Source organism: Nerophis ophidion, linkage group LG25 (assembly GCF_033978795.1).
Source record: "Nerophis ophidion isolate RoL-2023_Sa linkage group LG25, RoL_Noph_v1.0, whole genome shotgun sequence".
NCBI classification, from domain to species: Eukaryota; Metazoa; Chordata; class Actinopteri; order Syngnathiformes; family Syngnathidae; genus Nerophis; species Nerophis ophidion.
This window is the reverse complement of record NC_084635.1, coordinates 28223890-28246125: the sequence shown is the minus strand read 5'-3', so window position 1 is coordinate 28246125 and position 22236 is coordinate 28223890. Positions and strand designations below refer to the sequence as shown.

Genomic DNA, 22236 nt, shown 5'->3' with positions numbered 1-22236 from the left:
AAAGACCGATAAAGAGAAAGGCGTTTAATTTGCCAAAATTCACCCATTTAGAGTTCGGAAATCGGTTAAAAAAATACATGGTCTTTTTTCTGCAACATCAAGGTATATATTGACGCTTGCATAGGTTTGGTGATAATGTTCCCCTTTTAACATAAAATATCAATGGGACATATTATAGCCAAAGGCTGATTTCCATCTGCAGTCCCCTCCAGGTTGATAAGTAACCTGCTGGGCATCTCATTGCAAAGAAACAAGCGTTATAGTGACTTGTATTTTTCATGCACCTATTTTTGCTATATTTATCTGGCACAAGTGGAAAGCCGGTCCTTAAAAATACTGCCTACATTAAACTGGTCCGAGGTGCAAAAAAGGTTGAAGACCCCTGGTACAGTATTGAAAACTTTTAAGTTATTTTCTATTTGTGATGTATCAGAATTTGAATGGTAAACAACAGAGTCATTTGCATAGAGTTGAACATGACAGAATGAGCACATTTAAGGTAAATCATCACTAGCATTCGATGCTGACACTGCCCGGCTTTTGACAATATTGGCATTTGGATGGAGCTGCCCACTTCTACCGTACTACTTGAGTTTTTAGAACTATAAAAAAAAAAAAAAAAATTTAATACCATTGCAGACTATTTTTTTAGAAAAGTGTATAGTAGAAGACAATAAAATGCATAACAGTGTAAACTGTAACTGACAAACATCTAACTTTCTGCAGGGACTACACATCATGGTGAAAACTGCTAGATATGACAACTTGGAGAACGAAACTTTCTCTCCTCTCCCTCCACCTCTGTCTCCAGGCCAGGGAGGATACCCGTTTGGAAATGGTGAAAAGCTACCGACAAGCTGTTTTCACTTTTCATTTTAAAATGTATGGTTTGTGTCTACATAGGGGTCCACATAGGGGTCTACAGTCCTTCTCATAGGACTGCAGTCTATTCATAGTGGTGGGGTTTGCATAATTGGCGGTGATGCATGCGAGCGATGAAAATATTATCGTCACGGTATTGTTGATAGTCCTCAAAAAGTACTTATACACAGTGAAATCTTTCAACCAAGTTTTATTTAATAAAATAAATGAATTAGTCGCACAATATATTAAACACAATACTGTTCCGGCTTCTTCCATATAATTTTGAGTGTTTGAATATGTTTATCTTCTTCTGCTTGAATCTGTAAAGGTTTTTGAGTGATCTTTTTAATCAAACAAAGGTGAAACTGGTGTTGTGTGCTTCACTTCCGGTTTATGTGATGTTGTGTGGGTTTACCTGTTGTAGATACCTCTGTGTTATATTTCTGTGTTTATACAAGTTTAGGGGTATGGTTGTGTTTATACGGCTTAATATGTTTTATACGGCATGGGTCGAGCGGCCATGCCAGAAACCTGAGTGTTTCAGGTTCGCTCCCCACCTCTTGACATCCAAATCACTCCCGTTGTTTACTGTTGGGCAGGACACTTCACCCTTTCCCTTTGATGAATGTTAGGTGGTGGTCGGAGGGGCCGTAGGCGCAAACTGGAAGCCAGCTTCCGTCAGTCTACCCCAGGGCAGTTGTGGCTACAAATGTAGCTTGCCACCACTAGTTGTGAATGAATGATGGGTTCTCACTTCTCTGTGAAGCACTTTGAGAGTCTAGGACAGTGGTTCTCAACCTTTTTTCAGTGATGTACCCCCTGTGAAATTTTTTTTTAATTCAAGTACCCCCTAATCAGAGCAAAGCATTTTTGGTTAGAAAAAAAAAAGAGATAAAGAAGTAAAATACAGCACTATGTCATCAGTTTCTGATTTATTAAATTGTATAACAGTGCAAAATATTGCTCAATTGTAGTGATCTTTCTTGAACTATTTGGAAAAAAAGATATGAAAATAACTAAAAACTTGTTAAAAAATAAACAAGTGATTCAATTACAAATAAAGATTTCTACACGTAGAAGTAATCATCAACTTAAAGTGCCCTCTTTGGGGATTGTAATGGAGATCCATCTGGATTCATCAACTTAATTCTAAACATTTCTTCACAAAAAAATGAAATCTTTAACATCAATATTTATGGAACATGTCCACAAAAAATGTAGCTGTCAACACTGAATATTGCATTGTTGCATATATTTTCACAGTTTATGAATTTATGTTCATATTTTGTTGAAGTATTATTCAATAAATACATTTATAAAGGATTTTTGAATTGTTGCTATTTTTATAATACTTTTAAAAAAATCTCACGCACCCCTTGGCATACTTTCAAGTACCCCCAGGGGTACGAGTACCCCCATTTGAGAACCACTGGTCTAGAAAAGCGTTTTAAAAATCGAATCCATTATTGTTATCATTTATATGGAAAGACATTAAAGCTAGCTAGCGAGTAAATGAGCAGTGTCAACAGTCTGTGAGTTTATCAAAGTGCGGTTATTAGCGATGTAACAATATCCAAATCTCACGTTATGATATTGTCACGGTGTTAAGGTGTTATTGTGGTATTGTCCAAAAAACAATACTTTGTAAAAATGTTAGTGTGTGTAAAATGAAGTGGCAGGAATGTTTAGGATAAACACACTGGAATTGAACACAAATGTAATGCTCAAATATTCTAATCCTATTTATTAAAAGTATGTAGTCTGCAAGTTCTATGCTTGGTACTGTCGTGACTCAAAGGCTTGTGGAGGTGCTCTGCACACTTTCACACCTAACGTTTTTTACGATGGTGGTAAAGCACATTATGTGGGCTTCCGCCCAAAGGAGACACTGTATTAGTCAGGTCCTCGATGTATTTCATAGTGAGCGCCTGGTGGCCAGGCCTGTCCCCATGGGGCTCGGTTGGGCACAGCCCGAAGAGGCAAGGTGGGTTCCCCCTCCAATGGACTCATTACTCATAGGACGGGGAATAGAGGTTGGGTGCAGGGTGATTTGGGCGGCAGCTGAAGGCAGGGCCCTTTGGGGTACGATCCATGGCTGCAGAAGCTAGCGCTTGCAAACTGGAAAGTCACTTTGCGGTGGGGGAAGGAGCCTGTGCTGGGGCACGAGGTCGAGAAGTTCTGGCTAGATATGTACAGCAAGGGCTTTGCAACCAGTCCTCTAGAGAGGGGCTGGACTCTCTTCCACTCTGGCGTTGCATGCAGTGAAAGGCAACATGCTGGGGTGGCAATTCTTGTTGTACCCTCAAAGCCTCTTGAAACTCTCAGAATTTCACCCATTAGATGAAAGGGTAGCTTCCCTCTGCCTTCAGGTGGGGGGGACGGGTCCTGACTGTTGTGTGTGCTTACGCACCAAACAGCAGCTCAGAGTACTCGCCCTCTTTGGATTTCCTCAAGGGAATACTAGAGTGTGTTCCTTCAGGTGATTCCCTTGTTCTGCTATGTGACTTTAACGCTCACATTGGCAACGCCAGTGATACCCGGAGAACCGTGATTGGGAGGAACAAATCTGAACCTGAGTGGTATTTTGTTATTGGATTTAATTGTTCGTCACAGATTGTCCATAACAAACACCTTGTTTAAACTTAAAGGTGTCGGTACATGCACTTGGCACCAAGACACTCTGGGCCGCAGTTCGATGAACGACTTTGCGGTTGTGTCTTCAGATTTGCAGTCTCATGTTTTGGACACTCAAGGGAAGAGCGGAAGAGCTTTCTACTGATCACCACCTGGTGGTGAGTTGGTTCCGATGGTGGGGGAGGATGCCAGACAGACCTAGCAGGACCAAACGCTTTGTGAGGGTCTGCTGGAAATGTCTAACAAAGTCTCCCGTCAGAGAGAGTATCAATTCCCACTTCTGGAATCATTTTGAACATGTTGCTAAGGTGGCGCTGGACATTGATTCCGAGTGGACCATGTTTTGTACCTTTTATTGTCGAGGCCACCGATTGGCACTGTGGCCGCAATGTGGTTGGTGCCTGTTGTGACGGTAGTTCCAGACTAGCGGTGAGGGATGCCGTCAAGCTGAAGAAAAATTCCTGTTGGGTCCTTTTGGCTCATTGGACTCAGGAGGTCGTGAACAGGTACCGACAGGCCAAGCGGTGTGCGGCTTCGGCAGTCGCAGAGGCAAAAACTCGGACATAAGATGAGTTCGGGAAGCCATGGAAATTGACTTCTGGACTGCTTTGATGCAATTCTGGACCATCATCCGCCACCTCAGGAGGAGGAAGCAGTACACTGTCAACACCGTGTATGGTGGTGATGGTGTGCTGCTGACCTCAACTCAGGATGTTGTGGATCGGTGGAGGGAATGCTTCAAGGACCTCCTCAATCCAACTATGAGGAAGCAGTGCCTGGGAAATCTGGTGGGCTCTCCTATTTCTGCGGTCGGGGTTGCCGAGGTAGTTAAAAAACTCCTGAGGGTGGATGATATCCACTCGGAGTTCCTTTAAGGCTCTGGATGCTGTGGGGTTGTCTTGGTTGACAAAACTCTGCAACATTACGTGGACATCGGGTTGGTACCTTAGGATTAGCAGACCGGGATGGTGGGTCTTCTATTTTAAGAAGGCGAATTCCAACTATCGTACTCCTCAGCCTTCCCGGTAAGGTCTATTCAGGTGTACTGGAGAGGAGGCTATGCCGGATAGTCAGACCTCGGATTTAGTAGGAGCAGTGTGGTTTTTGTCCTGGTCGTGGAAGTGTGGACCATCTCTATACTCTCAGCAGAGGGCTTGAAGGTGCATGGGATTTTCCCCAAACAGTCTAAATGTGCTTTGTGGACTTGGAGAAGGCATTCGACCGTGTCCCTCGGGAAATCCTGTGGGGAGTGCTCAGAGAGTATGGGGTATCGGACTCTATGTGGCGGTCCGCTCCCTATATGATGGTTGTCTTAGCTTGGTCCGTGTTGCTAGCAGTAAGTTAGACCCATTTTCAGTGAGGATTTGAATTTGTAGGTACAGTCAGGGCGTTGAGGGAATCTGGTTGGTGGCTGCAGGATTAGGTCTCTGCTTTTTGCAGATGATGTGTTCCTGATGGTTTCATCTGGCCATTTGGGTAGGAGCTCAAAGTAAAGGCGCTGCTCCTCCACTTCGAAAAAAGCCAGATGAGATGGTTAGGGCATCTGGTCAGAATGTCCCCCAGACATCTCCCGGAGAGGTGTTAAGGCACAACTGACCAGTCGGAGGCCACGGGGAAGGCCCAGGAGACGTTTGGTAGACTATGTCTCCCAGCTAGCCTGAGAACGCCTCGGGATCCCCCGGGAGGAAATGAACAAAATGGCTGGGGAGGGGACAGTCTGGGGTTCTCTGCTTAGGCTGCTGCCCCCGCAAACTGACCTCAGATAAGTGGAAGCAGATTGCATGAATAGATGCGGTGGTTGTTTGTAGTGCTTGCTATTGAAATATTTTTCAAACAATGTTTTTGTCTAAATGTTAATTTTCTTTTTAAAAGGCATGTTACGTGTTAAAATGGTGATGTTTTGGGAGGGCCAAGCATTATGGAGGCCACCGCCTTGAAGGAAAAAGCTGTTTTTTTGTCTGTTTGTCCTTGTTGTAATGCACTGGTATCTCTTCACCCGTCGGCGGAGGTGTGAACATGTGGTGGCCTTGGTCTGTTGTGTCTCTGCTTATGCTCCTTTTGAAGAGTTTAGACTATACGGTATTCAGGTTTGGTAATGTAAAACCTATGATCTTTTCTGCTGATTTCACCACAAGTGTTCCTTATTTTCTACTCTCCAACTTGAATACCATACTCTGATATACTCAATTCCTGGGATGTTCTCAGTGTGCACCTGTGGAAATTAAACAGCCAGTGCATTCCAATCCACTACATGGGATTTCTTTACCAAGTGCAACATTTTTAGGGACCGTTTAAGGTTGTTTGGTGGAGTAAATACGTAAATATTTACCAGTGTGCACAATCTCCACCACTTAACTATTCATTTTTTGAATATGTGATGATCTCCTTTGTCGTGGTAACATTTAACACCAAGTTGATGTCCAGACACCATTTTGATGGATGTTTAAAGGGGAACATTATCACCAGACCTATGTAAGCGTCAATATATACCTTGATGGTGCAGAAAAAAGGCCATACATTTTTTAACCGATTTCCGAACTCTAAATGGGTGAATTTTGGCGAATTAAACGCATTTCTGTTAATCGCACTGGAGGCGATGACGTCAGAATGTGACGTCTCCGAGGTAACACACTCACCATTTTCATTTTCAACACATTACAAACACCGGTTCTCAGCTCTGTTATTTTCCGTTTTTTTGACCATTTTTTGGAACCTTGGAGACATCATGCCTCGTCGGTGTGTTGTCGGAGGGTGTAACAACACTAACAGGAAGGGATTCAAGTTGCACCACTGGCCCGAAGATGCGAAAGTGTCTGCCGCCAGACCCCCATTGAATGTGCAGGAGTGTCTCCACATTTGACCGGCGATGCTAAGGCAGACATGGCACAGAGATGTATGGATAACCTGCAGATGCATTTACAACGATAGTCAACAAAATCACAAAGGTGAGTTTTGTTGATGTTGACTGCCAACTAATCGATGCTAACATGCTACGCTAATCGATGCTAACATACTATTTACCGGCGGTGCTAAAGCAGACATGGCACAGAGATGTATGGATAACCTGTAGATGCATTTGCAACTATATTACGTTTCCTTCCACCCACATTTAATGCGAAAAAAAAAACTTATCAATCGACGGATTTAAGTTGCTCCATTGTCAAAAGATGCGAAAGTCCTTATCGTTTGGTCCACACATTTTACCGGCGATGCTAACGCAGCTATTCGGCCATGCTATGGCTATGAATAGCGTCAATAGCTATTCGCTCAATAGCTTCAGTTTCTTCTTCAATATTTTCATACTCCATCTGTTTCAATACATGCGTAATCTGTTGAATCGCCTAAATTGCTGAAATCCGAGTTTGAATCCGAGCTAATGTCACTATATCTTGCTGTGGTATTCCCATTGTTTGTTTACATTGGCAGCACTGTGTGACGTCACAGGGAAATGGCCAGTGTCTTCGCAGAGAGCCGAAAATAAGGCACTTTAAAGCTTTATTTAGGGATATTCCGAGACCGGTAAAATTAAAAAAAAAACTTCAAAAAATACAACAAGCCCCTGGGAACTGATTTTTATTGTTTTTAACCCTTTTGAAATTGTGATAATGTTCCCCTTTAACTTTTTTTCTTTAAAATGTCTTTTTTCATTTGTGATATGCCTCACTACAGTAGTGTCATCAGTGAATTTTATCACAGTGCTGGTGAAGTGGATGGGAGTACCGTCATGCGTGACAGGGTAAAGAGGGCAGGATAGATCACCAGGGTTAAAGAGCTTTAGTTACCAATTCTAACACGCTGTGGTCCGTGAGTAAGAAAATCCAAGATCCATGTGCGAGCGAGACAGCCAGTACCGGATTGTTGAGTTCAAACATCAGTTTATGTGGGATTATAGTATTATAACATAGCTAAAATCACAAAAAAGACTTCTTTAAATGTTCCAAATGAAAAGGATGAATGAATTGCAATTAAGACCTCATCCTCCACAGATCTGTTTCTGAATAAGCCAATTTATGGTTGTCGAGATCTTTGGAGATGACATTGAATAATTCTTTGTGGTTCACCTGCCTTGTTTATATTGATTCTCTTAGTACATATTTTACCTGGTGACTCACCAGGTTGAGTCCATCCTCTTTAAATGATTATATCGCAGACAATCACCTTCCTTAAATTGTGATCGTGATTAAAATGTTATTAATTGTGTGTCTTTAATTGAAAGAATGCAAACTCCTTGCCCAAGTGATTGAAAGCAAATTTCCTGTGTCACCAAATGTGTTGCTGTTCCAACAGATGAAAAAGATGGTGAAGTGTCCCAGCTCGCTGAGGTTCCGACTGTCAAAAGAAAAGGAGTGAGGAGACCCCAGCCCAAGCTGGACTCCCACAGGTTTGTATCCCCTTATATTGTATGTCCAATGTGAGGGTAAAACCTTTAAGTGTTTATGTGTTGTCATTCAAGTTTTTAAAGCATTAGAATATGATCTAGCATAATTATAAAAGAGGGAAAATAAAGCAGAGGCCAGCAACTCTTAGGTCAAGAAACCTTCTAAGTCAGTGGTCCCCAACCTTTTTGTAGCTGCGGACCGGTCAAGGCTTGATAATTTGTTCCGCGGCCCGGCGGGAGGGGGGATTTTTTTTTTTTCTTTGTCATGAAAAAGGTTGGTGCACTAATTGTAAGTGTATCTTGTGTTTTTTATGTTGATTTGATAAAAAAAATAAAAAAAAAATTAAATTAAAAAATTCTTCTGCGGCCCGGTACCAATCGGTGGTTGGGGACCACTGTTCTAAGTGACTTGATTAAAGTGCCTGCTAAAATGTTGGAATTACTTTTTTGTTTCTATTGCGCATCACCCCTATTCATTTTTATTGATTTGAAGGACAACACAACAGTATTGTTAGATTGCGGTATACAGTAAATGACTGGGAATGTTTTAACTGTGATGATTGGGGTCTGACAACTTTTCTGCAAAAATAATCACAAACAGTTAAAGGGCTATGGTAAATATTGTGTCACCGTTTACTGTAGTTTGATTTGACTATTAAAATAATATTTGACTATTAAATTAAACGCCCTGCGATAAGGTGGCGACTTGTCCAGGGTGTACCCCGCCTTCCGCCCGATTGTAGCTGAGATAGGCGCCAGCGCCCCCCGCGACCCCAAAAGGGAATAAGCGGTAGAAAAAGGATGGAATTAAATTAAACATTTTTTTGTAGTTAGTAGTTATTTTCTCATTGTTGTTGGTATGGAATGATTTATTTTTTTTCCCCAGGAAATACTTAAATAAGTTAGTTCAAGGTGGTTACATTTGCACAAGTCAGCATGTGTGAAAATGAGTATAAAGAGCTTATTTAATTCTACCCCACTCCTTATCTAATACTGATAAATTAGTGGCGGCCTGCAACAATTTTTTCCCACACTCTAAATGGGTCTTTCTGTGAATGTATTTTTTTTCTGGCCCTATAAGACATTATCAACTTCTAACGCTGGCTTCACGGTGGCAGAGGGGTTAGTGCATCTGCCTCATAATACGAAGGTCCTGCAGTACTGGGTTCAAATCCAGGCTCGGGATCTTTCTGTGTGGAGTTTGCATGTCCTCCCCGTGAATGTGTGGGTTCCCTCCGGGTACTCCGGCTTCCTCCCACTTCCAAAGACATGCACCTGGGGATAGGTTGATTGGCAACACTGAATGTTCCCTAGTGTGTGAATGTGAGTGTGAATGTTGTCTGTCTATCTGTGTTGGCCCTGCGATGAGGTGGCGACTTGTCCAGGGTGTACCCCGCCTTCCGCCCGATTGTAGCTGAGATAGGCGCCAGCGCCCCCCGCGACCCCGAAAGGGAATAAGCGGTAGAAAATGGATGGATGGATGGAAGTTCTAACGCTAGGTTTCCGCACCATTAAAAGTCATTAAAATCTATTTTCAGAAAAAAGGCCCTTAAATGGCATCAAAAAACATTCAATTCAATCTCCAGAGGCATTTTTTGTAAATATGTACATAGACATAATTTTTCTTTACAATTTTCCAACAGTAATCAAAAAAGTGAGACAAAACTACCATCATGAAAGAATAAATAAAAACATGAAACATGTGCTAGGGATAAAAAAATCTAATAAAAGCATAACATTACAGTTTTTTAATGGAAATTGTCTTTATAATGTTTTTAAGGATTTGGGAAGTTTTCATGACCTAACACGGGGCAAAGCTAGATTTTTTTGTGAAGTGCACGTAAAGATCTGCGGGAGGATACCGTAGCAAAATGCGTTGTGTACGCAATCTACATGTTTTTTGCTCTCCCAGAAAATCCATAAAAATGACATGGATATTTGAGTCATGACCAATTATGCAAATTATACAATGACATTAATGATATTGATGAATTTAGCATTATCTTTGTTATTATGCACATTTTTTTTAGACAATTGTTGATTAATTCCAACCAGTGTTGAACTTGTCTACCTAGCAACAGAGGTCAACCACTTTCACTGAAATTAAAGTTTTAAGAGCTGCTTTTAGTGTTTTAGAAAAAAATCTCAAGTTTTATTTTGATGAGCAGTCGTTAACGGCTGATTAAGAAGAAAGTGTAACATTGAATGTTTTTTTTTTCTCAGGCTGACGTCGGATAAAGGACTTCCAGCACTGCGAACACTTTTTGACAATGTTCGCTTTAAAGGAAAAGGGCATGAGGTAAGACTAAACAGAACATATTTGAGCACATTACAACTTTATACTTTTTTCTCGACAGACAATAGCTTTCATAATGAATGGAAAGTTATTTTTTTTTACCTGACTGCAGTCTTCTTCAAAAAGGTCACTTGACCACTGTGACGTGTCGTCTATCAACTGTTTTTCTAAGACTAGTGTACTGTTAGTGGTGCATGTTGGATGCAAACACCTTTCTCACATCATGACAGCTCTGCAGACTGATGAGCGTTGTCAGCAGCTTTTTTGACATCTCAAAAGGTGAAAGAAACTAAAACACAAACAATACAATCAATATATACATATGTTAAGCAAATACAAACCCGTTTCCATATGTGTTGGGAAATTATGTTAGATGTAAATATAAACGGAATACAATGATTTGCAAATCATTTTTAACCCATATTCAGTTGAATATGCTACAAAGACAACATATTTGATGTTCAAACTGATAAACACTTTTTTTTTGTGCAAATAATCATTAACTTTAGAATTTGATGCCAGCAACACGTGACAAAAAAGTTGGGAAAGGTGGCAATAAATACTGATGATGTTGAGGAATGCTCATCAAACACTTATTTAGAACATCCCACAGGTGTGGAGGCTAATTGGGAACAGGTGGGTGCCATGATTGGGTATAAAAGCAGCTTCCATGAAATGCTAAGTAATTCACAATCAAGGATGGGGCGAGGGTCACCAAATTGTAATTAAATTGTCAAACAGTTTTAAAACTAAATTTCTCAACGAGCTATTGCAAGAAATTTAGGGATGTTATCATCTACGGTCTGTAAAATTTTCTAAAGGTTCAGAGAATCTGGAGAAATCACTGCACGTAAGCGATGATATTACGGACATTTTGATCCCTCAGGCGGTACTGCATCAAAAACCGACATCAGTGTGTAAAAGATATCACCATATGGACTCAGGAACACTTCATAAAACCACTGTCAGTAACTACTGTTGTTTGCAACATCTGTAAGTGCATGTTAAAACTCTACTATGCAAAGTGAAAGCCATTTATCAACAACACAAATGAACGCCGCTAGCTTCGCTGGGCCCGAGCTCATCGAAGATGGACTGATGCAAAGTGGAAAAGTGTTCTGTGGTCTGACGAGTCCACATTTCAAATTATATTTGGAAACTGTGGACGTGGTGTCCACAGTTTGCGGGTACTTTCCTGGCCCGCCTGCAGTCCAGACATGTCTCCCGTCGAAAATGTGTGGCGCATTATGAAGTGTAAAATACGACAACACCCCGGACTGTTGAACAACTTAAGCTGTACATCAAGCAAGAACGGTAAAGAATTCCACTTTCAAAGCTTCAACAATTAGTTTCCTCAGTTCCCAAACGTTTATTGAGTGTTGAAAGAAAAGGTGATGTAACACAGTTGTGAACATGCCCTTTCCCAACTACTTTGGCACGTGTTGCAGCCTTGTAATTCTAAGGTAATTATTATATGCAAAAAAAAAGTTTATGAGTTTAAACATCAAATATGTAGTGCATTAAATTGAATATGGGTTGAAAAGGATTTTCAAATCATCGTATTCCGTTTATATTTACATCTAACACAATTTCCCAACTCATATGGAAACGGGGTTTGTATAAACATAAGTGCTATAATGCATGGAGAAGATAAACAATTGTGAATTTGTGCTACTAAAGCCATCTTGGATGTCATCACAAATCATATTTAATTGGCATAACAAAGGGCTCATTAAACAATCAAATCATGAGTTTAGCTGGCAATATCTTGGACAAAATCAAGTTAACTCTTTTTACCTACTGGTGATGCAACCTTAAACAAAAGATGTATGCAATATATCTTCCAAATAACACTGACGTATGTGCTGTCACATTAACTTTCTCTGTTTGGCTGAAGCAACTTCCGGTCAACAGAGGTCAAATCAAAATACAGTACACGCTCCTCAAAGTTGCAGTAACTGCCGTGACCACTGGATGGCGACATTTTAACATGGACCAGAATTAATTAAATGACAATCATTTCACAGTTTAACAACACAACTTTACAACTTTTAGTTGTAATAGAAACAATCCCCGCTTGGCATGGATGAATGCCACCATAAAATATTTGGGAAAAACAAATAACTCTCGTGAAATAATCAATAGTACGATCTCTGAGATGGGTCTGGTCAACACTTTTGTGCCATCGGATTTGACTACTTTTAGTTTTACTCGCCGTACTTTGGCATCTTTACTTGGGAACACCTTAAATACACTACACGTGTTAGTTTTTCGTAATTTGGCTGTCTTTGAGTACAACGACAGAACCTACGCTCTCGTTAGGCTGACTTGATTGCTACTTGCGACATGGTGAAAGAGCGGGAAGGAACTTTTTCTTCCACATGCCCCAGAATGTATTTGACAGGTGCTGGACTTGGCACTTTAAAGTTACCAGCCTTAAGAGGCGCTACCTTTTGTGTTACAAGAGTGGGTTCGATGAAACAGGGACATAGTGTCTTGCATTTATAATAGCTGCCACCTCTGCCATATAGGTGACAAGAACTTTGTCAGCGAGTTTAGTGGTCTTGAGTCCAATATTTTCCGGGCAAGTCCAATCATTCTTTCCCATGACCTGCCAAAGTGGGAAGCGTTCATCTGTGTTCTTGTCAGTGTTCAAAACCCAGAAAAGCTTGGTGTAGCCCAGGAATGTTGCTTAGCACAGCTGTGTTGTTCAAGTTGGAGGGGATATTCTATTCTTTACATGCATTGACAAAATTGGAACTTTCTTCACAGCGAATGTTTTTTTTTCAAGTCCCCTTGTTGCCAAAAAACGTCTGAATGCATTAATAAGGCCAGAGGTGTTGAGAATCTATCACCTCAATGTGAACTACTGTAATACTCAAGCACATGAATAGGACAGCCCACATTTTATTCTTCCTCTTCTGCGTTGTGAAGACACAAACCATTGGCCAAACAAATCTAAGCCCACGTTAGTGAATGGAGGGGACTGTTGTAAGATGGTCTCGAGCAGGGGTGTCAAACTCAAATACAGAGTGGGCCAACATTTAAAACTGAACAAAGCCGCGGGCCAAGGTTGAACAAATTAACCTTTTAATAGGGACCCAAACAAGTTTTGCATTGAACATTGAACAAGAAAGGCTTATATAACTTTATATCGAGTTTCAAATAATAATAATAATAATAATAATAATTAAAAAATATCAATGGCATATCAAATACAATTTAAATACAAATATAATGCCTCTTTTCTATTTGCAGCCTTCTGAGGTAAATATCAAAATAAATTGTAGCGTCCCGAAAGAGTTAGTGCAGCAAGGGGTTCTGGTTATTAGTTCTGTTGTGTTTATGTTATGTTACAGTGCAGATGTTCTCCCGAAATGTGTTTGTCATTCTTGTTTGGTGTGATTTCACAGTGTTGCGCATATTTGTAACAGTGTTAAAGTTGTTTATACGGCCACCCTCAGTGTGACCTGTATGGCTGTTGACCAAGTATGCCTTGCATTCACTTGTGTGTGTAATAGCCGCATATATTATGCGAGTGGGCCTGCACGCTGTTTGTATGGCGGAAATGCGAACGTGTCCACAGGTTGTAGAGAATGCTAAAGGCAGTGCGTTTAAGGCACGCCCTCAATATTGTTGTCCGGGTGAAAATCGGGAGATTTTCGGGAGGGGCACTGAACTTCGGGAGGATTGGCAAGTGTGTATAATTGCGGTGTTACAGCCAGGGGCGGCGAAAAGGGGGGATAAAGGAGACGGATTCTAGGGGCCCATGATGGAGGGGGGCCCAGAGAGGCCCTTAATGATGATGAAATTATGTGTTGGGGGCCCTGTAAAGATTCTTTTCATGGGGCCCAAAATCCCTAGCGGCGCCCCTGGTTACAGCGGCACCGCTGCTGTGTAATAACGGCGGGCCACCTGTAATGTTAATTTGATATTGCCTCAAGGGCCAAATTAAATTACACGATGGGCCAAATTTGGCCCCCGGGCCAGAGTTTGACACCGATGGTCTAGAGGGAGGTTCTGCATTTTTTGTGTACTCAGAGAGGAATAAAGTCTTTTGCAGGTTACACAATGATCGATGATTTTTGCTCACCTTTCTCTTGCCACCCACTTAGCCACCATTCTGCAGAGCGAACAGCCCCTTCTGTGAAAAGGTGACTTATGTATACAAACCCCGTTTCCATAAGAGTTGGGAAATTGTGTTAGATGTAAATGTAAACGGAATACAATGATTTGCAAATCCTTTTCAACCCAAATTCAATTGAATGCACTACAAAGACAAGATATTTAATGTTCAAACTCATTAACTTAATTTTTTTTTGCAAGTAATAATTAACTTAACATTTCATGGCTGCAACACGTGCCAAAGTAGTTGGGAAAGGACATGTTCACCACTGTGTTACATCACCTTTTCTTTTAACAACACTCAATAAATGTTTGGGAACTGAGGAAACTAATTGTTGAAGCTTTGAAAGTGGATTTTTTTTCCCATTCTTGTTTTATGTAGAGCTTCAGTCGTTCAACAGTCCGGGGTCTCCGCTGTCCTATTTTACGCTTCATAATGCGCCACACATTTTTGATGGGAGACAGGTCTGGACTGCAGGCGGAACAGGAAAGTACCCGCACTCTTTTTTTACGAAGCCACGGTGCTGTAAAACTTGTCTTGCTGAAATAAGCAGGGGCGTCCATGATAACTCTGCTTGGATGACAACATATGTTGCTCAAAACCTGTATGGACCTTTCAGCATTAATGGTGCCTTCACAGATGTGTAAGCTACCCATGCCTTGGGCACTAATACACCCCCATACCATCACAGATGCTGGCTTTTAAACTTTGCGCCTATAACAATCCGAATGTTTATTTTCCTCTTTGTTCTGGAGGACACCACATCCTCTGTTTCCAAATATAATTTGAAATGTGGACTCGTCAGACCACAGAACACCTTTCCATTTTGCATCAGTCCATCTTAGGTGAGCTCGGGCCTAGCCAAGTCGGAGGCGTTTCCGGATATTGTTGATAAATGGGTTTGGCTTTGAATAGTAGAGTTTTAAGTTGCACTTACAGAGGTAGCGACCAACTGTAGTTACTGACAGTGGTTTTATGAAGTGTTCCTGAGCCTATGTGGTGATATCTTTTACACACTGATGTCGGTTTCTGATGCAGTACCATCTGAGGGATCAAAAGTCCGTAATATCATCGCTTATGTGCAGTGATTTCACCAGATTCTCTGAATTTTTTGATTATTTTACGGACCGTAGATGGTGTAATCTCTAAATTCCTTGCAATAGCTCGTTGAGAAATGTTGTTCTAAAACTGTTCAACAATTTGCTTACAAAGTGGTGACCCTCACCCCATCATTGTTTGTGAATTACTTAGCATTTCATGAAAGCTGTTTTTATACCCAATCATGGCACCCAACTGTTCCCAATTAGCCTACACACCTGTGGGATGTTCCATACAACTGTTTGATGAGCATTCCTCAACTTTATAAGCATTTATTGCCACCTTTCTCAACTTCTTTGTCACGTGTTGCTGGCATCAAATTCTAAAGTTAATGATTATTTGCAAAAAAAAATTTTTTTATCAGTTTGAACATAAAATATGTTGTCTTTGTAGCATATTCAACTGAATATGGGTTGAAAATGATTTGCAAATCATTGTGTTCCGTTTATATTTACATATAACACAATTTCCCAACTCATATGGAAACTGTTGTCGTGCCTTATGAGTAGAGCTGCACTATAGTGGTGGCCAGGAACTATGAGTAGGTTCTTTTCACTGTGACTTAAGTTTGAGTCAATGATTTGACCTCCTACTCTAAGGAGTCTACTATCATCCAGGTAGGGGGCTCGGTTTTTGAGGGGTGAATTATCGTGGTTTTGCACACACTTTATTTCTTCAGCATACACAACCTGTTGTACTGCTGGAATGATAATGTTTTGAGCTTGTTTTGACTCTTCTACAGTGAGTCCTGTCTCACATTAGTGCCAACCCAGGCAGTGGTTATTACTTGGCACCGATGAGAAGTTAAATATGATGTGCAGCAGTCTCAAAACAGCATGTTTGAGACATAGAAGAAGTTGTTTGGTTGAGGTCTGGCATTTTAGTCGGTGCTACGCTCAACAAGATTATAAGAGTCGTTTTAAATGGACTTTGATCTTGGAGTAAGTTGTCAGGACTGGTTACACAGGGGCAGTTGGTAAGCGGGAACTGAACGAGTGTCACGACCTGCTGGGTTCTGGGTACTTGGTTTGTATTGCTTGGCTGAGAAGATTTGCGGATTCTCCTAATACGGTTAGTCCCGTAGACATAAAATCTTGTCCCGTGGATATAACCTAGGACTACTTAATTGTCCGTATAGAATGCAGTGTAGTCTAGTTCAAAGCTTCATTTCTGAAGCTTATTAGGACACCTATGAGTGCCTACTTAAAGGCCTACTGAAACCCCCACTACTACCGAACACGCAGTCTGATAGTTTATATATCAATGATGAAATCTTAACATTGCAACACATGCCAATACGGCCGATTTAGTTTACTAAATTGCAATTTTAAATTTCCCGCGAAGTGTCCTGTTGAAAAGGTTGTGGTATGATGACGCGTGCGTTTGACGTCACCGGTTGTAGCGGACATTTTTTTCCAGCCTGATCCTAGTTATAAGTGGTCTGCTTTAATCGCATAATTACACAGTATTCTGGACATCTGTGTTGCTGAATCTTTTGCAATTTGTTCAATTAATGGAGAAGTCAAAGTAGGAAGATGGAGGTGGGAAGCTGTTAGCCTTTAGCCACACAAACACAGCCGGTGTTTCCTTGTTTAAAATTCCCGAAGGTGAAGCTTAACTATGGAACAGAACGGTCAAGCGAACATAGATCCCGACCACATGTCAACCGGCAGGTTTCAGTGAGAAAATTCTGGTAATAAGTCAGCTCTTACCGTAGTTATGAGCGGAGCTTGCGTGCTCCTACAGCTGCGGACTATTACCTCCTCCCACCGGAGACACTGGCGGTCACCACACCCATTGCCACACCCCTCTGACTTTCAGGTACCATATAATCTCACTAAAACACTAGTAACACAATAAGCAGATAAGGTATTTTCCAGAATTATCCTACTAAATGTGTCTAATAACATCTGAATCGCTCCCACTGCCCTCGCCTTTTTTTTTTCTTTCTTCTAGTCCTTCACTCTCACTTTCCTCATCCACGAATCTTTCATCCTCGTTCAAATTAATGGGGAAATAGTCGCTTTCTCGGTTTGAATCGCTCTCGCTGCTGGTGGCCATGATTGTAAATAATGTTCAGATGTGAGGAGCTCCACAACCCGTGACGTCACGCGCACATCGTCTGCTACTTCCGGTACAGGCAAAGCTTTTTTATTAGCGACCAAAAGTTATGAACTTTATCGCGGATGTTCTCTACTAAATCTTTTCAGCAAAAATATGGCAATATCGCGAAATGATCAAGTATGACACATAGAATGAACCTACTATCCCCGTTTGGATAAGAAAATCGCATTTCAGTAGGCCTTTAAGGTCTGGTTTGTCAACAACACATCATTTAGTGACACATCCTTGGATTTGCGCTGTTGTTGTTGGGCTTGCGGGTGTGTTAGACACTGAATAGCGGCAAATACCAACAATCCTCTGTCTTTCAGTGAGGCGACAAGTTCTGCGTGTTTGTTTTTGAATATTATACATAAATACAAACTAGGGTTGTGCAACTCTACCCATAAATCACAATACATTGGTTACAATCTGCTTCGCTAACAATAATATGTAAAACATTACGGTTCGCTGCGATTTGATGCAGATTGAAGCTTTTCATGGTGAAAAGAAGGTTAAATGTATCATGTCAGAACAATACCATCTGTTAATTTATTGAATAGACACAATACAGGCAGTGCCGGGATTAATTATTAGTAAATATTAGAACTATCAACTTCAAGGTGTGCCAGCAACCTGGGGGTTCCTGGTTCGATCCCCGGCTTCCACAATCCTCGTCACGTCCGTTGTGTGTTTGGGCTTCACCCTTGCTCCTGGTGGGTTAGAGCCTTGCATGGCAGGTCCTGGCATCAGTGTGTGAATGGGTCATCGTGGAAATAGTGTCAAAGCGCTTTGTCTTTCTTGAAGATAGAAAAGCGCGATACGAGTATATCTCATTTACCATTTATTTAATTTAAAAGTACGACGAAATGCGTTTTCAGTACCAGCTGTCTTAAGAGCAGACATTCAGTAGACAGGGGCACGCCTAAGAGGAAAGGCTCACAGCTGCACTGCTTGTACGTTAAAGGGGAACATTATCACAATTTCAGAAGGGTTAAAACCAATACAAATCAGTTCCCAGTGGCTTATTTTTATTTTTTTTATTATTTTTTTTCAAAATTTTACCCATCCCGGAATATCCCTAAAAAAAGCTTTAAAGTGCCTGATTTTCGCTATCTGTGAAGCCATCGTCTATTTTCCTGTGACGTCATCCAGTGATGCCAATACGGATAGCACAGCAAGATATAGCGACATTAGCTCGGATTCAGACTCTGATTTCAGCGGCTTAAGCGATTCAACAGATTACGCATGTATTGAAACAGATCGTTGGAGTATGGAGGCAGATAGCGAACACAAAATTGAAGAAGAAACTGAAGCTATTTAGCGAATAGCTATTGTTGCTATTAGGCCATGTTTGCCTTAGCATCGCCGGTAAAATGTGCAGACCAACGATCAGAAGTTTTGCATGTTGTGACACTGGATCAACTTAAATCCATCGATTGGTAAGTGTTTGTCTGGCATTAAATGTGGGTGGAGGGAAACGCTGGATGTAAATATAGTTTCAAATGTGCATACAGCTAGCCTAAATAGCATGTTGGCATCGATTAGCTGGCACTCATGCCACCACCATATATGTCTGATTAGCACATAAGTCAACCACATCAACAAAACTCACAGTTGTGATTTAGTTGACTTTATCGTTGGAAATGCATCTGCAGGTTATCCATACATCTCTGTGCCATGTCTGTCTTAGCATCGCCGGTAAAATGTGCAGACAGTCCGGCACATTCGATGGGGGTCTGGCGGAAGATTTCTTTGACTTTATCGTTGGAAATGCATCTGCTTTGAATGTCGCAGGATATCCACACAATCTTGCCATCCCTGTAGTAGCATAGCCTTCGTCCGTAAAGCGTAACAAACGACTGACCATTTCGTCGGCTTTCCCCACACCCTCGTATTTTGAACAAATCTCGTCCAATTTCTTGCCACTTTCGCATCTTTGGGCCAGTGGTGCAACTTGAATCCCTCCCTGTTAGTGTTGTTACACCCTCCGACAACACACCGACGAGGCATGATGTCTCCAAGGTTCCAAAAAATAGTCGAAAAAACGGAAAATAACAGAGCTGAGACCCGGTGTTTGAGAAAATGGCGGCTTTATTACCTAGGTGACGACACATTCTGACGAGACGAGAGCGATAAATAGAAAGGCGTTTAATTTGCCAAAATTCACCCATTTACAGTTCGGAAATCGGTTAAAAAAATATATGGTCTTTTTTCTGCAACATCAAGGTATATATTGACGCTTACATAGGTCTGGTGATAATGTTCCCCTTTAAGGACATTAAAGTGTCCACGCTTTCAGGCTCCAAACGTCAAAAAAAGTTGCTAGATTTTTCGCTGGTCGCTTTTGAGAGAGAAAGTCACTAAGAGGAGTTGGAAAAATAGTACAAAACCCAAAACCAGTGAAGTTGGCACATTGTGTAAATTGTAAATAAAAACAGAATATGATGATTTGCAAATCCTTTTCAACCAATATTCAACTAAATAGATTGTAAAGACAAGATACTTAATGTTCGAACTGGAAAAATTAATTTTTTTCAAATATTTGCTCATTTGGAATTTGATGCCTGCAACATGTTTCAAAAAAGCTTGCACAAGTGGCAAACAAGAATGAGAAAGCTGAGTAATGCTCATCAAACACATATTTGGAATATCCCACAGGTGAACAGGCTAATTGGGAACAGGTGGGTGCCATGATTGGGTATAAAAGAAGCTCGCATGAAATGCTCAGTCATTCACAAACAAGGATGGGGGAGAAAATTGTCCAACAGTTTAAGAACCACATTTCTCAACAAGCAATTGCAAGGAATTTATGGATTTCACCATCAACGGTCTGTAATATCATTAAAAGGTTCAGAGAATCTGGAGAAATCACTGCACTTAAGTGACATCAGTGTGTAAAGGATATCACCACATGGGGACGAAGTGGCAAAGTTGGTAGAGTGGCTGTGCCAGTAATCTGAGGGTTACTGGTTCAATCCCCACCTTCTACCATCCTAGTCACGTCCGTTGTGTCCTTGGGCAAGACACTTCACCCTTCCTCCTGATGGGTCCTGGTGAGCGCCTTGCATGGCAGCTCCCGCCGTCAGTGTGTGAATATGTGTGTGAATGGGCGAATGTGGAAATACTGTCGAAGCGCTTTGGGCTCCTTAAAAAGGGGGAGGAAAGCGCTATAAACGTACAACCCATTTACCATTTACCATGAGCTCAGGAACACTTCAGAAAACCACTGTCAGTAACTGCAGTTTGTTGCTACATCTGTAAGTGCAAGTTAAAACTCTACTATGCAAAGCGAAAGCCATTTATCAACAACACCCAGAAACACCACCGGCTTCGCTGGGCCCGAGCTCATTTAAGATGGACTGATGCAAAGAAATGGCAGATTGACTGGTCTAAAAAGGGGGCCAATTTAAAGGCTAGAGAACGCAAAGGAGTTTTAAGATGGGACTTAAATGCTTCTACTAGGTAGCATCTCTAACTGTCACCGGGAGGGCATTCCAGAGTACTGTTTGACATGAATCTACCTTTCTTGCAAGTTGAAAGGAAGTTTTGTTGTTCGAATTTACTTCTTTTGCAGTATCCAAAAAGGGAATGAATATCAGAGAGTTCTTCTTTGGCTGCAGCACACTGCATTTCCATGAGCAGGTCACTCACTTTGTTGACACACATTTGGCTGCAATTACAGCCTCAGTTCTGCCCCAAGCTTGGCACACCTATCTTTGGGCATCTTCCTCATTCCGCTTTGCAGCACCTCTCAAGCTCCATCCATCCGGTTAATTGTAAATATTTGGTTTTCATCCACGGTGTCTCTGCTCATTGCTGCATTCATCTTAGTCTAGTCAGAGAGGTGATAAAGAACCTGATAGTCACTTTGTCAGAGCTATAGCATTCCTCTGTGTAGAGAAGACAACCATCTCTGCAGCAAACCACAATTTAATGTATGGTAGAGTGTAGCTATTTCTTAGTAGAAAGTTGGCTAAAATGTACCTAAAAGGCGGAGAAAGAGCTGTCAATCTGTCAATTATTTCCGTGTCCGGGCCAGGTGAGGTTCCCCGTGTGAGTTTCCTGGTCAATAATGTAACTGTCGCCGCCACCACTCCATGGTGACATTCACATGAAACAACATTGAGTGACGAGCATTTCACACTTTAAGGGGATCATTATCACAATTTCAAAAGGGTTAAAAACAATAAAAATCAGTTCCCAGTGGCTTGGTTAATTTTTCGAAGTATTTTTCAAAATTTTAGACCTCCCGGAATATCCCTAAAAAAAAGCTTTAAAGTTCTTGATTTTCCCTATTTGCGATGCGACTGTCCATTTCCCTGTGACGTCATACAGGGCTGCCAATACAAACAACATGGCGGTTACCACATCAAGATATAGCGACATTAGCTCGGATTCAGACTCGGATTTCAGCGGTTTAAGCGATTCAACAGATTACGCATGTATTGAAACAGATGGTCGGAGTATAGAGGCAGATAGCGAAAACAAAATTGAAGAAGAAATTGAAGCTATTGAGCGAATAGCTATTGACGCTATTCGGCCATAGCATGGGTGTACCTAATGAAGTGGCCCATAGCATGGCTGCCTTATTAGCATCGCCGGTAAAATGTGCGGACCAAACGATCAGGACTTTCGCATCTTGTGACACTGGAGCAACTTAAATCCGTCGATTGGTAAGTGTTTGTTTCGCATTAAATGTGGGTATCTAGTTTCAAATGTACATACAGCTAGCGTAAA

General features: G+C 41.3%; 1 protein-coding gene across 6 annotated transcripts in view; it reads left to right on the top strand.

Annotated features, from left to right (window-relative positions):
• The window catches only part of tipin (timeless interacting protein), a 50267-nt gene that overhangs the window by 15140 nt on the left and 12891 nt on the right, over positions 1 to 22236 (top strand). For all 6 annotated transcript variants that reach the window (XM_061887458.1, XM_061887463.1, XM_061887460.1 and 3 more), the window contains 3 exons: positions 727 to 838; positions 7786 to 7879; positions 10100 to 10175. In XM_061887458.1, coding sequence (XP_061743442.1) covers positions 727 to 838; positions 7786 to 7879; positions 10100 to 10175 — 282 coding nt within the window. The remainder of the gene's footprint in view (positions 1 to 726; positions 839 to 7785; positions 7880 to 10099; positions 10176 to 22236) is intronic.